Source organism: Bactrocera oleae, chromosome 5 (genome assembly GCF_042242935.1).
Source record: "Bactrocera oleae isolate idBacOlea1 chromosome 5, idBacOlea1, whole genome shotgun sequence".
Lineage (NCBI taxonomy): Eukaryota > Metazoa > Arthropoda > Insecta > Diptera > Tephritidae > Bactrocera > Bactrocera oleae.
The window spans coordinates 44,876,793-44,898,823 of NC_091539.1; the positions used below are offsets into that span (position 1 = coordinate 44,876,793).

Sequence of the window (22,031 nt, forward strand, 5' to 3'; positions counted from 1 at the left end):
AGTTTCACTTACCAACAAGAAATCAAAATAATCAATAGGCGATTAGCTGTTTATGTTGCTCTAGGCAACATTTTTAGGAATATTTATTTACAACAATTTGTTTACAAAGCGCTTCTAAGCAACATCATTACTCTATATGAATTCCACTTTGCACTAACAACTTGCTCATAGCTGCATGGAAACGCTTGTAAATCTAAGGAAACATTTTCAGAAATTTTCACATTCTTGAACAATTTCATCAAGTGAATAGACGTGCCGGCAAAATGGCTCAGATAAGAAAAGAATCTGGGAAAGCTATGGACAAAGGAGCTACAGGGGACACTCTTAGCATGTCTAGCAGCTCTTCCACGGATGGTCAAGGTAATTAAGACATTTTTGGGCAGGAAGCTCACCAATTTTTCTGCTTATAACTTCGTATAATATTCGTCTATGTAGAGGCTGCCGACAAAAAGAAAAAGGATCTACTACCCACAACTCCAGTTATACCAATACCTGACTATACCGAGGAGGAAATGAATAAGCTCATCATGTATGTCCAACGCATGACTATGCTATTCGCGTTGGACCACCGCGACTGGTGTGAGGAGACGCTGACCACCATTAGGCGATGGTTTATGGAAGTCAATTATCCTCTTATGACTATTTTCTATGATCGTAATATCCTTAGCGCTTGTCTAGGGTTCCCTCTGGCCCCCGTGGCTGACATTTGCTATTACGTCCGTAAGCAAAATCAAATATTCACAGTAGAGGGTTTCCATGATGAGATCTACTTCGGTACGATACAAGAGGACGTAGATGGCTGTTTACTAAAAATTATGCAATATGTATATCAACCAATATTCCGTAACTACAAGGATTGGAACGATAATATAAAGAGCCGCTTCTGCAGAGCAATGGATAAATTTCTATGTTATCTTACGAGTTTACATTACAAAATGGCCGGTCTTACAGTATTATATGTGCCTTATGTGGTAAAACAGATCTCACGGGCAGATGTGCAGCACGATCGTGAATTTGTTAAAAATCTTGAAGCGATTGTGGTCTATTGGACGACCCAAATTCGCACACTCATAAATGACAAGACACTCATAGCACAACATGATTTCGTGGTGCCTACAGAAGAGTATGAGTTCTGGCTCTATCGATGTAAGCAGCTAAATATTATGGTACTAAATATGACAACAGTTGCTGATTTCCTTATTTATTCCAGTTGAAGTTTTACAAGGCTTGGACACACAATTGCAACACGAAGACGTACAACAGATTATTCACGTTTTACGCAATTCACATTCTGTTTACATAAAGCAAGTGGATGAACTTATCGAAGAATGTCACAATGAAATGGAAGAGGCCAAATCGAATATTAAATATCTGTTTTTGCTGAACGAGCCTTGCTCACATATTGACCAGGCCGAATCACCAGCTGCTGTGCCAGCACTCATACCAAAGATCGTGAACATCATACGTTACATTTGGTTAAATTCCGAGTTTTATCAACGGCGAGATCTCATCACTGGCCTTTTTCGTAATTTAAGCAACCAAATTATCAAGTTCTCTCTGGATCAGGTAAATGTCGATAAGGTTCTGCAAGGAAACCCACGTTTCGGCATACGTATGGCAAATATGGCAATCGACTGTTGCCTCTCATACAGAGCTATCTATGATTTAATGTCGAAGGAACATGCCACTCGTAAGCCTGATATTGGTTGGGATTTGGAAAATGCCATGATATTTAATCATGTCGATGCGTTTATTGAACGCCTTAATGATCTAATTGACATCTGTGAATCGATGATTGTATTCGGTCGGTTGGATGAAACCGAGGCAATACCAAAGCCAACATTTGGTGGCACTAACGGCGAAGAGTTTGAGAGAACTGCAGAAGGAGTTGAAAAGCAATTTATGGTGTTACTGGATGCTTTGGAACACGACTCTAAGGAACTTATATTGAATGTCAACAAAAATGAGTGGTGAGTTAAGAGATCGATGATATATATGTATCATATATATCGTGTAAGAATGCACACTCGCACTACCATACATATAAAAGAATCATACAATGATTTGATATAAAGCGAAGAAGATAGGCCTAAATATGACGCTTATTGGTTATAACAGTTTTTTTAATTACTTGAACAAGCGTACTTCTTACTAATAATAACAGCAGCGGCTTTACTACTCAGTATTGGAAATGAGTTGCTGGGCCTATACCTCATTCTACACCACAGTTCGTTTCTTGCGGCCGTAATAGCAAATTTCAGCCACAGGTACCGGGGGAAACCCATACAACCGCTAAGAATGTTACGATCATAAAAAATCGTTATAAGAGGATAGTTGACTTCCATAAACCAATGCATGCATTAAGCATTTTATCGCACCAGTCACTGTGGTCCAATTCAAATATCAAAGTCATGTGCTGCACATAATTTTTTTGTTGTCTACTTCGCTGGGGAAATACTCAGTTTTTAGATAATTCCCAAACACGAGCACTTCAATCCCGATTTTCAAAATCAGTGCATGATGCTAACCTATAGGAGAAGTATATACGGGAACTAATCCAAGCTTAATGAAAAGCATATTTCAATTTCGGAGGTAAGATATTCATATAGAACAATGCATGCTATTAAAAATAAGTAAGGAAGGGTGTGTGACAAGTAAGGAAGCTCCAAGTTCCTGTGTAACCGAATATTTTATACTCTCGCAAGTAAAAGTATGAAGTATTCCAACCATTATTTACAATCACAGACAGGAAGATACACTATTATATTAAAGAGATTCTTTCGGAATTTCATTAAGATTTCTTACTATTGACCGAGAGATGCGGTATAAAGTCCACTGGAAGTTTGAAACTATTTATACTATGTATTTGGGGGTTAAGGGAAGTATTGACCCTATTTTACCCATTTTTGGCACAAGAGCATGCTGACCGATATGTTCGGTAAGAAATTAAACATTCGCACTGGGGTCCATATATTGGGTGTATGTGTTCTTGAAAAGTTATAATCCGATTTCGACAATCTTTGGGCGGTAAAGTAAATACCTTGCGGACATTATTTGTGCAAAGTTTTACCCTAATAACTTCTTTGATGTTTGATTTGTATACTGTAAAGTAAAAAAATCAGATTGATTTTAAAAATTTGTTATATGGAAAGTAGGTGTGGTTGTCAACCGATTCCATTCCATAGCGTGCAATAGTAATAATAGGATAACCTCACACCGAATTTTGTTAAAATTCGTAAAGTAGTTTCCGAGATATGGGATTCCACCTAAAAGTGGGCGGTGTAACGCCCATTGCCCAATTTTTACGTTGGCTCCTATAAAGTGCTTTCCTGTTTCCTATCCTGGCTGTGAAATTTTATGCTTGTGGCTATTTTATTCCTCTCAGCAAGCTTAGTTGAGTTAGCTTCAGTGCTTTTAAATATGTGTGCATTTAACCGTTTAGAAGCCGGGGCCACGCCCACTTTAAAAAAAATTTTAGCCAACAAGTACCTCTCACCACTGCGATCTCTTGCAGCAAATTACAGTCATTAAGTATCTTAATTTGGTGCTTAGTTGTGACACTTTATTAAGTTTTGGTTTAATGGCGTTTTTTGGGCATCTGCAACACCAACGACCCTTGGGTGCCAAGGAATATGTGTACCAAGTTACATCAAGATATCTCAATTTTTATTCAAGTTATCGCTTGCACGGAGAGACGGATGGGCAGACAGTTACCTGACCTGATTATGATGACTATTTACTATATATGTATATATGTATGTATACATACTCCATATCTCTCTCGATTAGTTTTAGGTGATACAAACAACCGTTAGGTGAACAAACCTATTATACTCTGTGCAACATGTTGTAAGAGTATAAAAACATTTAAAATTTTTTTATATTTTTTTAAAGTAAAGTTGTGAATATGATTTGTAACACTAAACAGTATAAACAGAAAAAGATACTAACTTAACTCCATTTAGTTTAATGTCAAAAATTGATGAGATGGTCTTTCTTTAGTCCCAACATACCCACTAGTGATTTTTGACGTTCCATTTTTTAATTAAATTAAGTTATGGGTTTGGTTGACCGCAATATCTAGCGATTTTCAATCAAATATATATATATAATATTTCATGTCAAATATATCGGAACATATCTGGTTTTAATAAAAACTTGATAAATACCGAATATGAGTTTCGTTAATTCTCGTATACTTCACATAACGAGATCCGTATATGATTCAATTATGTAAGGTTGTGTTGCTACGGAGCGTGCTTCCTCTTACGGTGTACCAATGGATTTATGTTTCGTCGATGGTCACGAAACGACGTAGGAAAGCTTTTGAATTCCGCTTAAAAGCGCTAATGAGCGTAGCTCATCGAAAACTCATGTACGACCACATTGAAACTCGTTAAAACAATTTTTGTCGGTCTCCTTCAAAGGAGAACAGTGGTGAGTGTGATATTATATAGTATCCAAGCGGCCTTTGTTTTCACTGTCCTTTCAAAAGCAAGAAACAAACCACTGACCGATATTGCTCTTCCCATTTTTCGGTAAACTTACCCGCTTCCAGAAGCGGTCCAGTTAAGCTGAAATTTTGATAGTAATATTCTGCTAGTATGCACTATACGATAGTAAATTTATCTTGCGTTTTTGGCGCCATCAGGCAGTGAAGCTAAATACTTATCAGAATGCCTTCGCATATATGAATTATATATTTGGTCGAGGTGCAGGGAATGCCGAACATAGTTTGAGTTAGAAATTTGGCAAGCTCAATAACATAACACATCAGCCAATACATTTGTCATGTTAACGCCTAATGTTAAATATGGTAAACACCATTAAGTTCAAATCTTGCTCGCTTGCAGGTATGAAGAGGTATTAAAATATCGTCGCACAGTGCAGAGTTTTGAAGAGACCATTCAACGATTAATGTCTAATGTTTTTCAACGCATCTGCAACATCGAGGAGGGCCTGGAGGTACTCAATGTAACACTATTTTATTCCTATCGCGCTAGCATACGTAAAACTTTCTTGCGTCAAGTGAGCGATGTCTGGATAATGTTCGACAAAGAAATGTCTGATACAACCAAAATGCTGATGGAACGTGTGAAACTACATGAATCCTGGTTGCCATATTATGTTTCGCGCGCTATTGGCTATCGCATTAATCTCGAACGCTTACAGTGGCTGCGCGATCGTCTCAATACATCCGAATGGATGCCAGTTGTGCCCGAGGCGAAAATCGTACTTGATAAATTTGAAAATCTTAAAAAGGATTATACCAAGGAGATCAAAAAAGCCTTCGATGATTGGGTAAATCATTGTAGTAGTCCCACTTTAGAGAGTCGTTTGGAGCGCACTTTGCTTATACGCAGTAAGGTCAAACGTGGATTGATCGAATGTAATATGGATCGCTCAATACTGAGCATATGCGAGCAAGCGCGACATTTTGATAGTCTTGGTTTTCAAATACCACCACTAATACGAAAGGTATACGATCGTTACAGCACACTGCAATTTGTCTACAACAGTGTCCTTACCGTATGCTTAGACTACAATCGCATACTTGCCGCACTCTCGGAACAAGAGAGGACTCTCTTTCGTGCTTTAATACATGCATGCGATCGTAAAATTGCACCTGGTCTATTTAAGCTAACTTGGAGTGGTGAATTAAGTGATGCGTATATAGCTGACTGTGCCAAGCACACTAAAAAGCTACAGGACTCATTAGATATTTATAAACGCGCTAATCGCCAGATTGCGAAGACTTGCGAAAAAATCTGCGATACAGCCCTAATAAAGATAGTGCTTAGCGGTGCAGTAGAATTACCAGTTTTCGAACTATCATTGGCGGCCTCTACCCGTAAAGCAACAAACATTATCATAGGACACTATGAAACAATTGTCGATTTGTTATTTGCGGTATTCACGGAGTTCCAGCCTGTTTTAGATGAGGTGAGTGCTTATAATTCCTTAACTATTAAACGTCTGCAGAAAATTAATACGCTAGTGTCCATACTTTAATGAATGAAACAGGAAACAAAGATATCCGTTTCGTCTAGATATACTGATAACTTTTAAAGTAACTAATTCGACTGACAGGTATTATTTTGTTCTGAATAGATTTGAAAGCACTCTTTACGAAAATAACTACCTTTTTATCACTCTTTATTATAAAATATATCCAACTCGTAACAATTTATTATAATGACGTCAAGTTGGGACAACAAAGTATACAAATCAACATGATTGGTTGTCAACTTTTTCCCATATTTTGTATTATGAATCGAGTCTGTAACTACCTCGTGCTTCTGAAACATCCGGTTCATTTCAAGGATTATTGTCGAATGTCTAAGCAACATATTTACCATAAAATTATTCTGTGATGTATGTAAATAAGTATTCTATGACTTCTAGATGGAAAGCGAGTGGTATGAGTATATTATACAATTCGATGCTATGCTAAATGCTGCTCTCATGACTTGCGCTCGTAACTCTTTGCTAAATGTGTATAATCTGGTGCGGTCCGAAGGTGACATACTGCCATCGCCTATACTTATATTGGAAGCTGATATTGTTGATGGCAAGGTAAGCGAAAAATCGAGGCACCTTTGGTATTTATTGTAGAGCTATATATTAGTATACATTCTCAATTTGATTTCACTGCTACTTAAACCTCCATTCTACATTAGATACAACTTAACCCCAATATGAAAGACATCATGCAGCTATTCTCGGGTATATTCGAACGTGTTAGCACATGTCTAGCGATTTTTCCTAGACTCACCGCAAAACTGAAATTGCCAAAGGAATATCAACAACCGATATTTTCAATAACTTTTGCCAATGATCTAGAGGCTAAGGAAATACAATCATCACTTGAATACGAAGTAAAATATAATGAGGAAGAGATCGAAACATTTTTAATGGGTTGGCGATATTATCGAGATATTTGGGAAAAAACAGAATTAGAATTCACTAAACACATTCTATCTACCGATCAAAAATCTTATGTTTTCGAACAAAGCATTGAATATTACAGCAGTTTGGCTGATGAAATCGGCATGAAAGATTCCATAGTGAATGTATATTTTATATTGGTTAATCAAAACTTTCTTAAGAACACTTTAATGGATTACATTGAAAAATGGCAAATGTTAAATATAAAACTGCTGCTGCGGCGTGCAACAACTAAAATCAATGGTGAGTATAAAATGATTATGGAAACTTTTTCAACATATGTTTAAAATTCTCTGAAGTCAAAAGACGTGTATTTTGCACGTTTTACAATAACTGTTTTTCAATTATTTGTAATATTTTAAGGTGTTTATCGTTATATGCGTAAGAATGGCGATCGCATACAGATTATACCCCGTAATCTTAAAGAAGCACGCGAGGCAACGGAACTGTATGAATTTCTATTCAGCGATGCCCCACGTAAACAAGCGGAGTTCCCTGCAATGCTCAGTCTGTTTAAGCTTCTCGATTACTATCTGGTTGAAATACCTGAAGGCACGCGCAAGCTTGTCAATAATCTGGAAGCTGAATGGGATGCCTATTTGAAGATTTTATTGCATTCCAGTGATATGCTGGAAATGACACGAGAGGAATTCAAAAAAACATTGCTGAGACAAGCCGAAAAATTCAAGACAGTCATGAAAGAGTTTTTGGCAGATTTCATGTTAAAATTACCAACCTCCGCACAAACGTAAAAAATGATGTTCATCTCATTTACATATAATTAATATAACATGCCTATTTTCATTTCCCTCATCCTTCCTTGCATATCCTTGCATAATATCCTAATCTTTTTTTCCCTCATCTTTCCTATCCTGTTTCTCATAGCAAACCGAAAATCGCACTCAAATACTTAAGAATTATTGAAAATAAAGTTAGAGATTGTTTTAATTTCGAACAGAGTTTAACTACCGATCTAAGCACATTTCATATAAATCAGCCAGATAATATGGATTTGAAGAAATTACAGAATGAATTGCAAGTTGTTAAAAGTATTTGGGGACTCATACTTGAATGGCAGACTGCCTGGGATGAGTGGCGTAGATCCAATTTTTGGCAAATCAATATCGATGTAATGGAAGATACAGCTATTAATTTGTACAAGGAATTCAATACCTTGAATAAACGGTATATTGACCGCGATTGGGAGATGTTGCAAGTAACAACCAAAACAGTGGATAGTTTCCGACGTACCCTGCCCTTAATAACAGCGCTCAAAAACCCTTGCATGCGTAAACGGCACTGGGATAATGTCCGAGACACCGTTGGAGTGTAAATAAATATATATTTAGGAAAGTGCAGTCATATTGAAGAGAGCAAATTGGGAAGAGGTAGAGTACGAATTTTAAAATATAGAATTTTGAAGAAGAGATGATTAGTTTAACCAGCTCTAAATGATTACAACGATAAAGTACATCTCAGAACACTAGTTAAATTGAGGTTCTTATGAGAAGCGAATTCGAATGGTTAGTTTAGAATATGTTGTCAATAAAAAAAGCGAAAGAGTAAGATAGATAAGATAATTTGCTTTAGTAATTTTCAAATAAATTTCAAACTAATGCAAATAAATATATATATTTCCGCCACAATCTAAACTTCAATAGCAATATAAAATTGAAACTTAAAACATTTTTCTAGACTTTGAGTTAATAATTTTTTTTCTAAACTTTTTTAAAAGTTCATAATTTTCTGAAGGTTCTTATGGGCACTAGCCCTATTTTTTCCCAACAATTCATTATAATTTCCCTCGTGCTATTTGCCACATCATCTTAGTTGAGATTTGATTTGATATCTCTTCAATGTGATTGTACAGTCTTTTTCTGAAAGAACTCACTTATGGAATAGACTTCCAATTTAGATATTTCGATGAAAACTCCAAAAAGTTCACACTAGAACTTATCATTAATTTGGACTTTCAAGCATATTCTGAAGAGATTCAGGATATCTCCAATGCCGCTACAATGGAACTACAAATCGAAAATGGTATCAAGAACATTGCAAGCATTTGGCGAAAACAATCCTTCGAAATGGCCTTCTATAGGGATGGCATATATCGTATTAAAAATGTAGACGATTGTATGCAGCTACTTGAAGATCATATGGTACAGATATCGGCTATGAAATCCACACGGTTTGTAGAACCGTTCATTGAGGTTGTCGATTATTGGGAAAAGACTCTCTCATATGTAGCGGAAACAATAGAAATGGCCTTAAATGTACAGCGGCAATGGTTGTACTTAGAAAACATATTTGCTGGAGAAGATATACGTAAGCAATTACCGAACGAAGCGAAACGTTTTGTTGGCCTTACAGATGAATTTCGTATGATATCTTCGAAAATGTTCAACGCCAAGTCGGCCGTACGCGCAACACATTTACGCAAACCGCCATTTTTGCTTGAACGATTCAATAAAATGGACGAACGTTTGGAGCTTATACAACGTGCTTTAGAAATATATCTGGAATCGAAGCGACAATTATTTCCACGTTTCTACTTCATTTCCAATGATGATTTATTGGAGATTTTGGGTAATGCTAAACGACCAGATTTGGTGCAACCGCATTTGAAGAAACTATTCGATAATTTGTACAAGTTGGAGTTGAAACGTGTTGGCAAAACAATGAATCGATATCAGGCAATGGGCATGTATTCGGACGACGGTGAATATGTAGAATTTCTCAACGTATTATATATAGAAGGTGCCTCTGAGAAGTGGTTAAATGTAGTCGAGGATTTTATGTTGGCCGTTATGAAAGAGAAACTCAAGCAAACGAGGGCCTCTCTAAAGAAACTTATTAGTAATCGCGAGCAGTGGTTATCCCTATGGCCCGGCCAAATGTTGCTTACGACTTGTCAAATTCAGTGGACAACCGAATGCACACGCAGTCTTATACATTGCAAAATGGTGGATCAAAAGAAACCGCTGCGCAAATTAAAACGCAAACAAAATAAAGTTTTGGCTAAACTCTCGGAGTTAAGTCGTAAGGAGTTAACAAAAATTATGCGCCTTAAGGTCAACACACTGATCACCATTGAAATACATGGACGAGATGTCATAGAACGCATGTATAAGGTGAACTGCAAAGACATCAGCCACTTCGAGTGGTTCTCACAACTTCGTTTCTATTGGCATCGCGAATCTGAACTCTGCGTCATCAGACAAACAAATACGGAGCATTGGTATGCTTATGAGTATACAGGTAATTCGGGACGTTTAGTTATAACACCACTCACTGATCGTTGCTACATAACATTAACGACGGCACTGCATTTACATCGCGGTGGCAGTCCGAAAGGTCCCGCTGGTACTGGCAAAACAGAGACTGTTAAAGATTTAGGTAAAGCCTTGGGCATGTGGGTGATTGTCACGAATTGTTCCGAGGGTTTAGATTACAAAAGCATCGGCAAGAACTTTTCTGGATTGGCACAAACTGGCGCTTGGGGTTGTTTTGATGAATTCAATCGTATCAATATCGAAGTATTGTCTGTAGTCGCACAACAAATTTTATCCATTATGTCGGCGCTCTCGGCCAAGCTCACCGAGTTTAACTTTGAGGGCATTGTAATTAAGCTAAAGCATACAGTTGGACTCTTTATAACCATGAATCCCGGTTATGCTGGCCGTACCGAACTTCCAGATAATCTTAAATCAATGTTTCGCCCAATAGCTATGATGGTGCCTGATAACGCCATAATAGCAGAAAATTTACTCTTCTCCGATGGTTTTTCAAACACACGCAGTTTGGCGCGCAAAGTTTTCACACTGTACGAACTAGCCAAACAACAACTATCGAAACAGTATCACTATGATTTTGGCCTGCGTTCAATGGTAGCGCTGCTGCGTTACGCTGGACGAAAACGTCGTCAACTGCCGAATACCAACGAGGAGGAAATCGTTTATCTGGCTATGCGCGATATGAATGTGGCACGATTGACTGCTAACGATTTACCACTTTTCAATGGCATTATGTCCGATATCTTCCCCGGCGTTACTTTACCTGTTATTGACTATAGTGACTTTAAGACGGCAATTGAAGATGAATTGAAAAGTAACGGCTTGCAGCTTATACCCATCGCCATCAAAAAGATCATAGAATTATACGAAACGAAAAATTCGAGGCACTCCTCCATGATTATCGGCAATACAGGCACCGCGAAGTCGGTCACTTGGAAATGCTTACAAGGCGCCTTTGGACGTATGAACGCCAATAAGCATCCCGGTTGGGAGGCAGTCATAGTGCATCCGGTAAATCCGAAGGCTCTCAATTTAGCCGAACTTTACGGTGAGTATAATTTGGCAACCGGTGAATGGTTGGATGGTGTACTCAGTTCGATTATGCGTGTCATATGTGCCGATGAAGATCTCACACAGAAATGGTTGCTATTCGATGGTCCGGTCGATGCAGTCTGGATTGAGAATATGAATTCGGTTATGGATGATAATAAAATTTTAACTTTAGTAAATAGCGAGCGAATAACAATGCCGGCACAGGTTTCGCTCCTATTTGAAGTAGCCGATTTAGCTGTGGCGTCACCAGCAACGGTTTCCCGCTGTGGAATGGTATACAATGATTACAATGATTGGGGTTGGCGTCCCTATGTGAACTCGTGGTTAGCTCGTCAAAAACTTCCCGAGTATGTAAAACTAGTGCGCGAATATTTTGATCAATATTTGGATAAAGTATTGGATTTCAAGCGGCTACGTTGTAAAGAAATTGTCAAAACAAATCAATTGAACGTAGTTATATCAATGTGCAAACTACTCGAGGCTTTCGCAACAAAGCAGAATGGTATTGCACCCGGTAATATGGATGTATTGGAAACAATGAGCAAGCTCTGGTTTCTGTTCTCACTAATTTGGTCGGTGTGTGCAACTGTCGATGAAGATAGCCGCAATCGGGTGGATACTTTTATTAGAGAAATTGATAGCTCATTCCCGATTAAGGATACGGTTTATGACTATTATGTCGATCCGGCGCATGGAACACTTATGCCTTGGGAGAGCATGCTTTCAGACTCGTGGAAGTATGATGAGAAGTAAGTGGGAACCAAATATCTCTCTCAGTTGTTAAATTTAATTCAATTATTATTTCATTGTTATTTTTGTATTTCAGTCTTCCATTCTATAAAATCATTGTACCCACTGTGGATACTGTACGCTATGAATATCTAGTGTCCAAACTACTGCAAGAAGAACATCCGGTAATGTTAGTTGGTAATGTGGGTACTGGGAAAACCTCCACCGCTGTCAGCGTAATGGATTCTTGTGATAAAACTAAATATACCGTGCTTTCCATAAACATATCCGCACAGGTAAAAGAGAACAATTTCGTAATCAACTATGAACAACAACTAATTTCCACTTTCAAATTACATTTCGTAGACGACAGCCGCTGGTTTGCAGGAATCAATTGAAAATCGTACCGAGAAACGTACAAAGACGTTCTTTGTACCAATTGGGGGTAAACGTATGATTTGTTTCATGGACGATTTTAATATGCCCGCAAAGGACACTTACGGCTCTCAGCCACCTCTGGAACTTATCCGACAATGGATAGATTATAAATATTGGTTCAATAGACGTAATCAGCAAAAGATTTATGTGCAAAATACGTTGTTAATGGCAGCTATGGGTCCACCCGGTGGCGGTCGCCAAGTAATATCGCCACGTACGCAGAGTCGTTTTGTCGTAATCAATATGACCTTTCCTACGGAAGCAACCATTATGCGCATCTTCGGCACTATGCTTCGACAGAAACTAATACCATTCGCTAATGATATACGTGAGGTAGCTTTGAAAATCACTTCCAGCACCATAGACTTATATAATTCCGTAGTTACACGCATGCTACCGACACCAGCCAAGTCCCACTATTTATTCAATTTGCGCGACATATCGAAAATATTTCAAGGTTTACTGCGCGGCCATCATGAGGCTCAAACGAAACGCGCAAGCTTTCTACGTTTGTGGGTACACGAGGCTTTTCGTGTCTTTAGCGATCGTCTAATCGACGATTTAGATCAGGGATGGTTTATGAACGAGGTGAATAACATACTTGGCAAGTATATGGAAATCACGTTTCACAGTTTGTGTCCTAACAAAATTGTACCCATATTTGGTGACTTCATGAGCAACCAAGGTTACTACGAAGATCTGGCTTTTGAAGATCTTCGAAAATATATTAATCGACAAATGGAGGAATATAACAACTTCCCTGGCATGGCACGCATGAATTTGGTGTTCTTCAAAGAAGCTATAGAGCATGTGGCGCGCGCTGTACGCGTCATCTCACAACCTCGAGGTCATGTACTCAACATTGGTATTGGCGGTTCTGGTAGGCAGGCACTTGTTCGACTGGCCGCTTTTATTTGTGAATTCGGTACTTTTTCAATTGAAGTCACCAAAAAATATAAAACCAATGAATTCAAAGAAGATCTGAAAAATTTGTACAAAGTGACAGGTATCAAACAACGCGGTACCGTATTCCTCTTCAGTAACGAACAAGTGGCGGAAAGCGCATTCCTAGAAATACTTAACAATATGTTGAGCACAGGAGAGGCAAATCTGTTTAAATCTGACGAATTTGAAGAGCTAAAAACGGAATTGGAAAGACCAGCAAAAAAGGCGGGCATACAATTCACAACCGAGTCACTGTACAACTTTTTTATGCAAAATGTACGCGAAAATATGCACGTGTCACTAGCAATGAGTCCGATTGGCGAGGATTTTCGCAGTTATATACGACAATATCCAGCTTTGATTAATAATACTTCACCAAACTGGTTCCGGCTTTGGCCGCAAGAGGCGCTTTTGGAGGTGGCACAAAAGTTTTTAATGGGATTCCAAATAAATGTTGCCGTACCCGGCAAAGAAGATGAAAAACATAGGGACAGTTTGGTTCAAACTACAGAAGACAGACTGCAGAAAGCAGTGGCATACGTATTTTCGGTGATACATTCTAGCGTGGCACAGATGTCGGTACAAATGCTAGCAGAAGTTAAGCGACACAATTATGTCACATCGCCCAACTACCTAGAGTTGGTAAGTGGTTTCAAGGCACTACTAGAAAGTAAACGCTACGAAGTATCGTCAAGTGCAAACAAACTACGAAATGGTCTTTCGAAAATTCAAGAAACTCAAGAGAAAGTATCAGTCATGTCCGAAGAGTTAAAAATAAGCTCGGAACAAGTGAAAGTCTTAGCTAAGGAATGTGAAGAATTTATTGCAATTATAGAGATACAAAAGGCCGAGGCTACGGAACAAAAGGAAAAAGTCGATGCAGAGGCTATAATTATAAGACAAGAAGAAGTTGTTTGTTTAGATTTAGCTGCAACAGCGCAAGCTGATTTGGACGTTGTTATGCCGATGATTGATGCTGCCATTAAGGCCTTAGACGCATTAAGTAAGAAAGATGTGGCCGAAGTTAAGTCATACGGACGTCCACCAATGAAAATTGAGAAAGTCATGGAAGCCGTATTGATAATACTGGGAAAGGAACCTACATGGGAGAATGCCAAAAAAGTGCTCGGCGATGTTAACTTTTTGAATGACTTGAAGAATTTCGATCGTGACCATGTCACCGATAAGACCTTAAAAAGGATTGGATTATATACCAAAAATCCAGAGCTAGAACCCGATAAAGTAGCTATAGTGTCGGTGGCCTGCAAATCGCTTATGCAGTGGATTATGGCCATTGAGAATTACGCTAAAGTATATCGCATCGTAGCGCCAAAGCAGGAGAAATTGGACAATGCTATGCGCTCACTAGCTGAAAAACAGGCAATGTTGGCCGCTGCTATGAAAAAATTAGAAGAACTTAATGCCGCCATTGCCGAACTATATCGTCAATTAAACGAGAAGACAGAGCTACTCAATGAACTGCGCATAAAAGAGGAAAAGTTGAGGTAATTTTATTCGTATTGGTAAAAGATCTTTCAGTCACACTGAAACTTAATCCATCTTTTTTAAAAACCTTCGTGGACTTATTGCATTCAATATTTACAAAGTCAAAATATTAAGTACTCAATTTTTTTTTACTAAAATGTTATGCTGATTTTTCTAGAATTTTTCTAGTGCAAAAGTAGGTTTGAAAAGGGTCATAGAGTGTGAGTTTTTCATTTTGGAATATTTTAAATACATATTTTTGTTACAATATGAATATATCGGGCTATATAGGGAACTTTAAAAGAGAGAATCGTTTTTGTTCGCTACCGGGTTCGACGATTAGTTAGACGTACAAGTTTTAAATCGATTCGTAACGACAAAGAGATTTTTATTTTTATGCTCTTTTGTATGGTACACCCACAATCAATTTACCATCCCCATTCCTTTTACTAAAGCAACCGCCGTTCTTCTGTTGGTAACAAGTTAAAGATAAACCCTTTTTTAGAAAGGATCGTAAATTGCTTGAAAATTTTTGTTGTTTGAAGTTTTGTTGTCTTTTGTGAAAATTCCATTCCATTGCGGTCTAGTGTGAACATTTATTATAAACTAACTATAACCTTAAATATAAATTCTATTTATATTCTAATTGCTTTAGAAAACAACTTGAACGCGCCATAATTTTGGTGGAATCTCTGTCAGGCGAGCGTGAACGTTGGATTGAGACTGTCGCCTTACTGGATATAGCATTCGAAAAACTGCCTGGCGATTGTCTGCTATCAACCGCTTTCACATCATACCTCGGCCCTTTCGATACCAAGTATCGCGATATTCTCGTTGAGAACTGGGTCAGCTTGATTGTGTCAAATCAAATTCCCTGTACCGATGAAATGAAAATAACGCTTTTCCTCAGCGATGCCGTAACCATACGTGAGTGGAATATACAAGGCTTGCCCGCCGATGACTTTAGCACTGAAAATGGTGTCATTGTTATGGGTGGTCAACGATGGCCGCTCATTATTGATCCTCAATCACAAGCGAATACTTGGATCAAAAACTATGAGGCTAATAATGATTTAAAAGTTATTGATTTTTCACAAACGGACTATCTACGTTCATTAGAGCGTGCGATGTCAGCCGGAAACCCGGTATTATTGCAAAATGTTGGCGAGGCTTTAGATCAAGCTATAAATCCGATTCTGCGCAAAAGCTTCACCATGCAGAGCGGGCAGAAGCTAATCAAGTTCAATGATAAATATATAACTTACAATGATAACTTCAAATTGTATATAACAACCAAAATCACAAATCCACATTACCCACCTGAAATATCGTCGAAAACGACAATAGTAAATTTTGCTGTGAAGCAAGATGGCTTGCAGGCACAACTCTTGGGCATCATCGTGCGTAAGGAGAAACCATCATTAGAGGAGCAAAAAGATGAATTAGTATTGACGATCGCACGCAACAAACGCACACTCATCGATTTGGACAATGAAATTCTGCGTCTTTTGAACGAAAGCCGTGGTTCACTGCTGGAGGATGACGAGCTTTTCGCTACACTGCAAAAATCTCGTCAAACATCAGTGCTAGTAAAGGAATCATTGGCCACCGCTGAAGTAACGGAGATTGAAATCGATGCCGCGCGCCAAGAATATCAACCAGCTGCCGAACGCGCAGCTGTACTTTTCTTTGTACTCATGGATATGTCCAAAATCGATCCGATGTATGAATTCTCACTGGCTGCTTACATTTTGCTCTTCATACAGTCTATTGAGCGGAGCCCAAAGCATCAGATCGTATTCGAACGTATACAGAATATAAACGAATATCATACGTATTCGGTATATAAAAACACTTGTCGTGGCCTATTCGAAATACACAAATTACTCTTCTCCATACACATGACGGCGAAAATCTTGGAGTGTGCCGGCAAGCTAGTAGAAGCCGAGTATGATTTTATACTCAAAGGTGGTATCGTACTGGATAAACAAAATCAAGCGCCTAATCCAAGTCCCAGTGAGTAAAAATGTCGACAATTCCGTTAGATTAGCGTGCGTATGATATAAATTAAATTTTTCTTACAGACTGGATTAGTGAACAGGCTTGGGACAATATAACGGAACTAGACAAAGTCGCAGGCTTTCACGGCATAATAGACTCATTTGAACAAAATCCAAAATTATGGCAGAGTAAGTATCCAACTTAAAAGCTTTTATATTCCACACAATTTATCTACAAACCTTAAACAGTGTGGTACGCCACCACAACGCCCGAGAGCGAAGATCTCGTCGGCGAGTGGAACGACAAATTGACTGACTTTGAGAAAATATGTGTCGTTCGTTGCTTACGACCCGATCGAATATCTTTTTGTCTCACCCAATTTATCATCAACACACTTGGACCGCGCTTTGTTGAACCGCCCGTTTTGGATTTAAAAGCTGCCTTCGACGAATCCATATCACAAACACCACTTATTTTTGTGCTTTCGCCTGGTGTGGATCCCACACAATCACTCATCACATTAGCTGAGCAATGCAGAATGTCTCAACGCATGTTCTCACTCAGTTTGGGACAAGGGCAAGCGCCAGTTGCTACGAAAATGATCATGGACGGTGTACGTGATGGCAACTGGGTCTTTTTGGCCAATTGCCATCTTTCTTTAAGCTGGATGCCCACATTAGACAAAATTATTGCAACCATGCAAACAATGAAACTACATAAACGTTTTCGTTTATGGTTAAGCTCAAGTCCACATCCCGAATTTCCGATCTCTATACTACAATCAAGTATAAAAATGACCACAGAACCACCACGTGGCATAAAAGCGAATATGCGTCGTCTATATAATAATATAAACGAACAGAACTTCGAGACGATTGATGAAACGGGCAAGTACAAAAAGCTTTTATTCGCATTGTGCTTTTTCCATACGGTCTTGCTGGAACGGAAGAAATTTTTGCAACTTGGTTGGAATGTTATATATAGCTTTAACGATTCCGATTTTGAAGTCTCCGATGTACTGTTGGCTTTGTACTTAAATGAGTATGAAGAGACACCTTGGGGTGCGCTGAAGTATCTTATTGCTGGCATCAACTATGGCGGACACGTGACCGATGATTGGGATCGGCGTTTGCTAACGACATATATAAACCAGTTCTATTGTGACGCCGCTTTAACTACACACAAGTTTCGGTAAGTAAAATATCTAATTTAGTAGTTTTACTTAGATATTTGAAATGTGATCATATTTATAGCCTCTCTACACTCACAAATTATTTTATACCCGCTGATGGAGACCTGCAATCGTATATTGATCAGATACACCAATTTCCGAACTTTGATAAACCGGAAGCTTTCGGTCAGCATCCCAATGCAGATATTGCTTCACTAATCGGTGAGACGCGTCTGCTTTTCGAGACTTTAATGTCAATGCAAGTGCAGACTACCACTTCGGTTGGCGAGAGCATGGAAACGAAAGTTTTGCGTTTAGCCAAAGACATATTTGCGAGCACTCCAGACGAAATAAATTACGAGCAAACCGCAAAGTTAATCGGCATTAATCGTTCGCCTCTCGAAGTGGTGCTGCTGCAGGAAATAGAGCGTTACAACTTTCTGCTGAGCAGAATGAAAATACATATGCGAGATTTGCAGCGTGGCATAAAGGGACTTGTCGTGATGAGCACCGAACTAGAAGATATTTATCAATCAGTTTATGAAGGTCGTGTACCAGCCGTGTGGTTGAAATGTATGTACATACATATACTGCTAAACTTTTCTGCATTTCTTCAGCTAATAATGCATCAACCTTTACAGCTTATCCGTCTTTAAAACCACTGGCTGCGTGGTCACGCGATCTCATTCTACGTATCGAACATTTCTCACAGTGGGCTAAAACGCTCAAACAACCAATGCTATTTTGGCTGGCAGCATATACTTTTCCCACCGGTTTTCTTACTGCGGTATTGCAGACATCAGCACGCGCTACACGCACCCCTATTGACGAGCTGTCATGGGACTTCTTTGTATTCATCGAGGATGATGCGGCCGCAGCTCGCATTGTGCGCGAAGGTGGAGGTGTCTATGTGCGTAATCTATTTTTGGAAGGTGGCGGTTGGTTACGCAAGTTGCAATGTCTACAGGATCCACAACCTATGGAGCTGATATCTCCAATGCCCGTGATACACTTTAAGCCAGTAGAGAATCTTAAAAAGAAAACTCGTGGCGTTTACCAGTGCCCGGCATATTATTATCCACAGCGTGCGGGTTCCTTCATTATCGCCGTGGACTTGAAATCCGGTAATGAAAAGGCAGACTACTGGATCAAACGTGGCACTGCTCTATTACTTAGCCTCAGTGTGTAATCCAAGAAAGGTCTTGCTCTACTGTTGCTCAATCCATTTATTCTAATTAATTTATTGTCGTTTTATATAATTTGTTGAACACATTTAAGCTAATAAACGGAGATATTTTTAAAATATAAACGACATGTAAGTAAAACATTAGCGGCTTGCACACGCCACACATGCCTCCACAAAGCGCCACGGTAATTAAGTAATTACTGTTAATTGCGAATAATTATCGAGCACATGCATTGCAGCGTTACATTAACTGATTGGTTTAAATTAGAGCTCTTGGTATTCGACTAATGGACTAACCGCATTAACCGAATAGGGCATTATTCGAATAATAATATTCGGTTTTCACTATGCGGATAGATAGCTTAACCGTTCGGTGTCGACTATTCGAATAGTCGCAGAAGAATAACTATTCGAATAGCAGCGCATCTATTCAAAGAGTCGTAACATTGCGTACTCTTCGGTTAATATTCGTAAGAACGGTTACATACTGGATATCCGAATAATCGATTTTCGGGTTATTCGAATAATTTTAAGAGCCCTAGTTTAAATGGTATGTTGTCTTCTTGGCCCTCACTAAATAGGAAATACACACACAGAGTACTGAAGTTGCATCGAAATATTTTGGATATTTATACTCTCGCAACATGTTGCTACAGAGTGTAATAGTTTTGTTCACCTAACGGTTGTTTGTATCACCTCAAACTAATTGAGTTATATATGGGGTTATGTATACATAAGTGATCGGGATAAAGAGATGAGTTAAAATCCGGGTGACTGTCTGTCCGTTCGTCCGTCCGTCTGTGCAAGCTGTAACTTGAGTAAAAATTTAGATATCTTTATGAAACTTGGTACCCATGTTTCTTGGTGCCGTAAGACGGTTGGTATAGCAGATGGGCGTAATCGGACCACGACCAAGCACACAAAACGCCATTAATCTAAAACAAATAAAATGCCATAACTAAGCTCCATAATAAGATACAAGAATGTTATTTGGTACACAGGATCACATTAGGGAGGGGCATCTGCAGTTAAATTTTTTTTTTTAAGTGAGCGTGATCCGGGAGACAACCCCGAGCATTAAACATGCCAGAGTCATTAATTTTATCTATGGGATAGTACGCGATGACTTTATAGGAAGCGCGTTCAAAATTAGACAGTGGACGTGGCATCGCCCACTTTTAGGTGAAAACCCTTATCTTGGATCTGCTTAACCGATTTCAACCAAATTCGATGCATTACATTATTCTCATATTTCTTTGTAATAGTGCGAAAATGGGTGAAATCGGATTACAATCACGCCTATTTTCCATATAACACCGTTTTAAATTCCATCTGATTCTTTCACTTTCAACTATGAAAGTCAAACAACAATTATTGTATCGGGGTAAAACTTTGCGTGTTCAAGCCCCTAGGTACTGTGTATGTGGGCCCCAATACCTATAGTTGACTTTTTACCGAAAATATATATGTTTTGTGTCAAAAATGGGTTGATCGGATTTTTCCTTATCATAAAATTTTGCCAACACCTGAAGTAATTTCCCGGGCTTCGATCCTTGCAAGTTGTGGGAGTATAAAATGTTTGGTTACACCCGAAATTAGAATCTCCTTACTTGTTTTTTTATATATTCGGTACAAGGATGGTGAAATAATATATGTAACATTGATCACGTGTACATTAAAATAAATATTTAACGGTATTTAAACTTAATCACGTTGTAACTATATATATTGCTTGTAACATGTTTTATATATACATATACACTAGCCATTCATGTACAGATGGGATTAATATATGTATATGTTTGTAAACGCACAATTGTTTAAAATTTTGTAAACAATTCTATTCTAGGTCTCTCTAGCTTTGGCAAAGTTATACTTATCTAATAGATAGCTTTAAAAATTTCCCGAGTTCAGCGGAACATAGAGGTTTTCTAGAAACCCCAAGTAACATGTAGCTTTAGTTCCTCTCGTTCCTCATTATTATCATATATTCAGTGTAGTTTCTGTTGGGGTTTGAAAATACGACCCAACAACTGATAGTAACGGACGAGACGAGTTGAAATCCGGGTGACTGTCAGTCCGTCCATCTGTCTATGCAAGCAATAACTTGAGTAAAAATTGCGACTTGATGGAACTTGCTACATACATACATATATTCCAAGTGTTACAGATGGGTGTAATCACACCACTGCCACGCCCACAAAACGCCATTAATCGCAAACTTATAAAGTGCCATAACCAAGCACTACATTAAGATAGTAAACTGTAATTTGGTACGGGGGATTGCCGTAGCGAGTGGCACCATGTGCTAAATAATTTAAAAGTGACCGACTCCTAAATGACAAAATGTACATATCTTCCAAACCGCTGAAGCTAACTCCACAACAACTGCTGGGAAGAAGTCTTACTTGACCGATTTCAACCAAATTTGGTGTGTGATGTTACCCAAACATTCTTATTACAAATCAAACATCAATGCTGTTACCAGAATAAAACTTTGCACAACGAGTTCCCTCAAGCTATTTCAGCTTACGTCCAAATACAACTTTTCAAGGACCCAGACACCAAATATGTAGACCCCAGTGATTAGTAATTTCTTACCGAACATATCGGTGAACCTGTGAAGTTTAGTATTGAAATTCGAGAAGAGTATTTCTGTGATGACAGCATGTCCTTGTACCAAAAATGGGTATAATCGGGTCAATAATAATAAAAATATTTTCGAACTTCTGTTGGAATTTATACCGCATCTTTCGGCCAACATGGTTATGTAAGGATCTCT

General features: G+C 38.6%; 1 protein-coding gene across 2 annotated transcripts; it reads left to right on the forward strand.

Moving 5' to 3' along the window:
- The first annotated feature begins 238 nt into the window (after positions 1–238).
- kl-2 (dynein heavy chain 2, axonemal kl-2) lies at positions 239–19,372 on the forward strand. 2 transcript variants are annotated; one of them, XM_036366097.2, is made up of 16 exons: positions 239–360; positions 436–1,146; positions 1,211–1,970; positions 4,854–5,943; positions 6,406–6,576; positions 6,681–7,191; positions 7,312–7,696; positions 7,834–8,277; positions 8,864–12,043; positions 12,121–12,319; positions 12,390–14,911; positions 15,547–16,907; positions 16,976–17,080; positions 17,141–18,083; positions 18,146–18,636; positions 18,705–19,372. In XM_036366097.2, the coding sequence occupies exons 1-16, from the start codon at positions 264–266 to the stop codon at positions 19,250–19,252; spliced, it is 13,518 nt and encodes a 4,505-aa protein (XP_036221990.2). In that variant the 5' UTR covers positions 239–263; the 3' UTR covers positions 19,253–19,372. The 2 variants fall into 2 exon arrangements, with proteins under 2 accessions (XP_036221990.2, XP_036221991.2); XM_036366098.2 differs by lacking the exons at positions 239–360; positions 1,211–1,970 and adding an exon at positions 2,463–2,592 and having other exon boundaries at positions 443–529.
- The last annotated feature ends 2,659 nt before the right edge of the window (positions 19,373–22,031 follow it).

Excerpts from the sequence above, each read along its gene's own strand:
- kl-2 (XM_036366097.2), top strand. The coding sequence starts at position 264 with ATGGCTCAGATAAGAAAAGAATCTGGGAAAGCTATGGACAAAGGAGCT. Across the intron at positions 14,912-15,546 it reads ATAAAAGAGGAAAAGTTGAG|AAAACAACTTGAACGCGCCA; the intron begins GTAATTTTATTC and ends TAATTGCTTTAG. Across the intron at positions 17,081-17,140 it reads AAATCCAAAATTATGGCAGA|TGTGGTACGCCACCACAACG; the intron begins GTAAGTATCCAA and ends AACCTTAAACAG.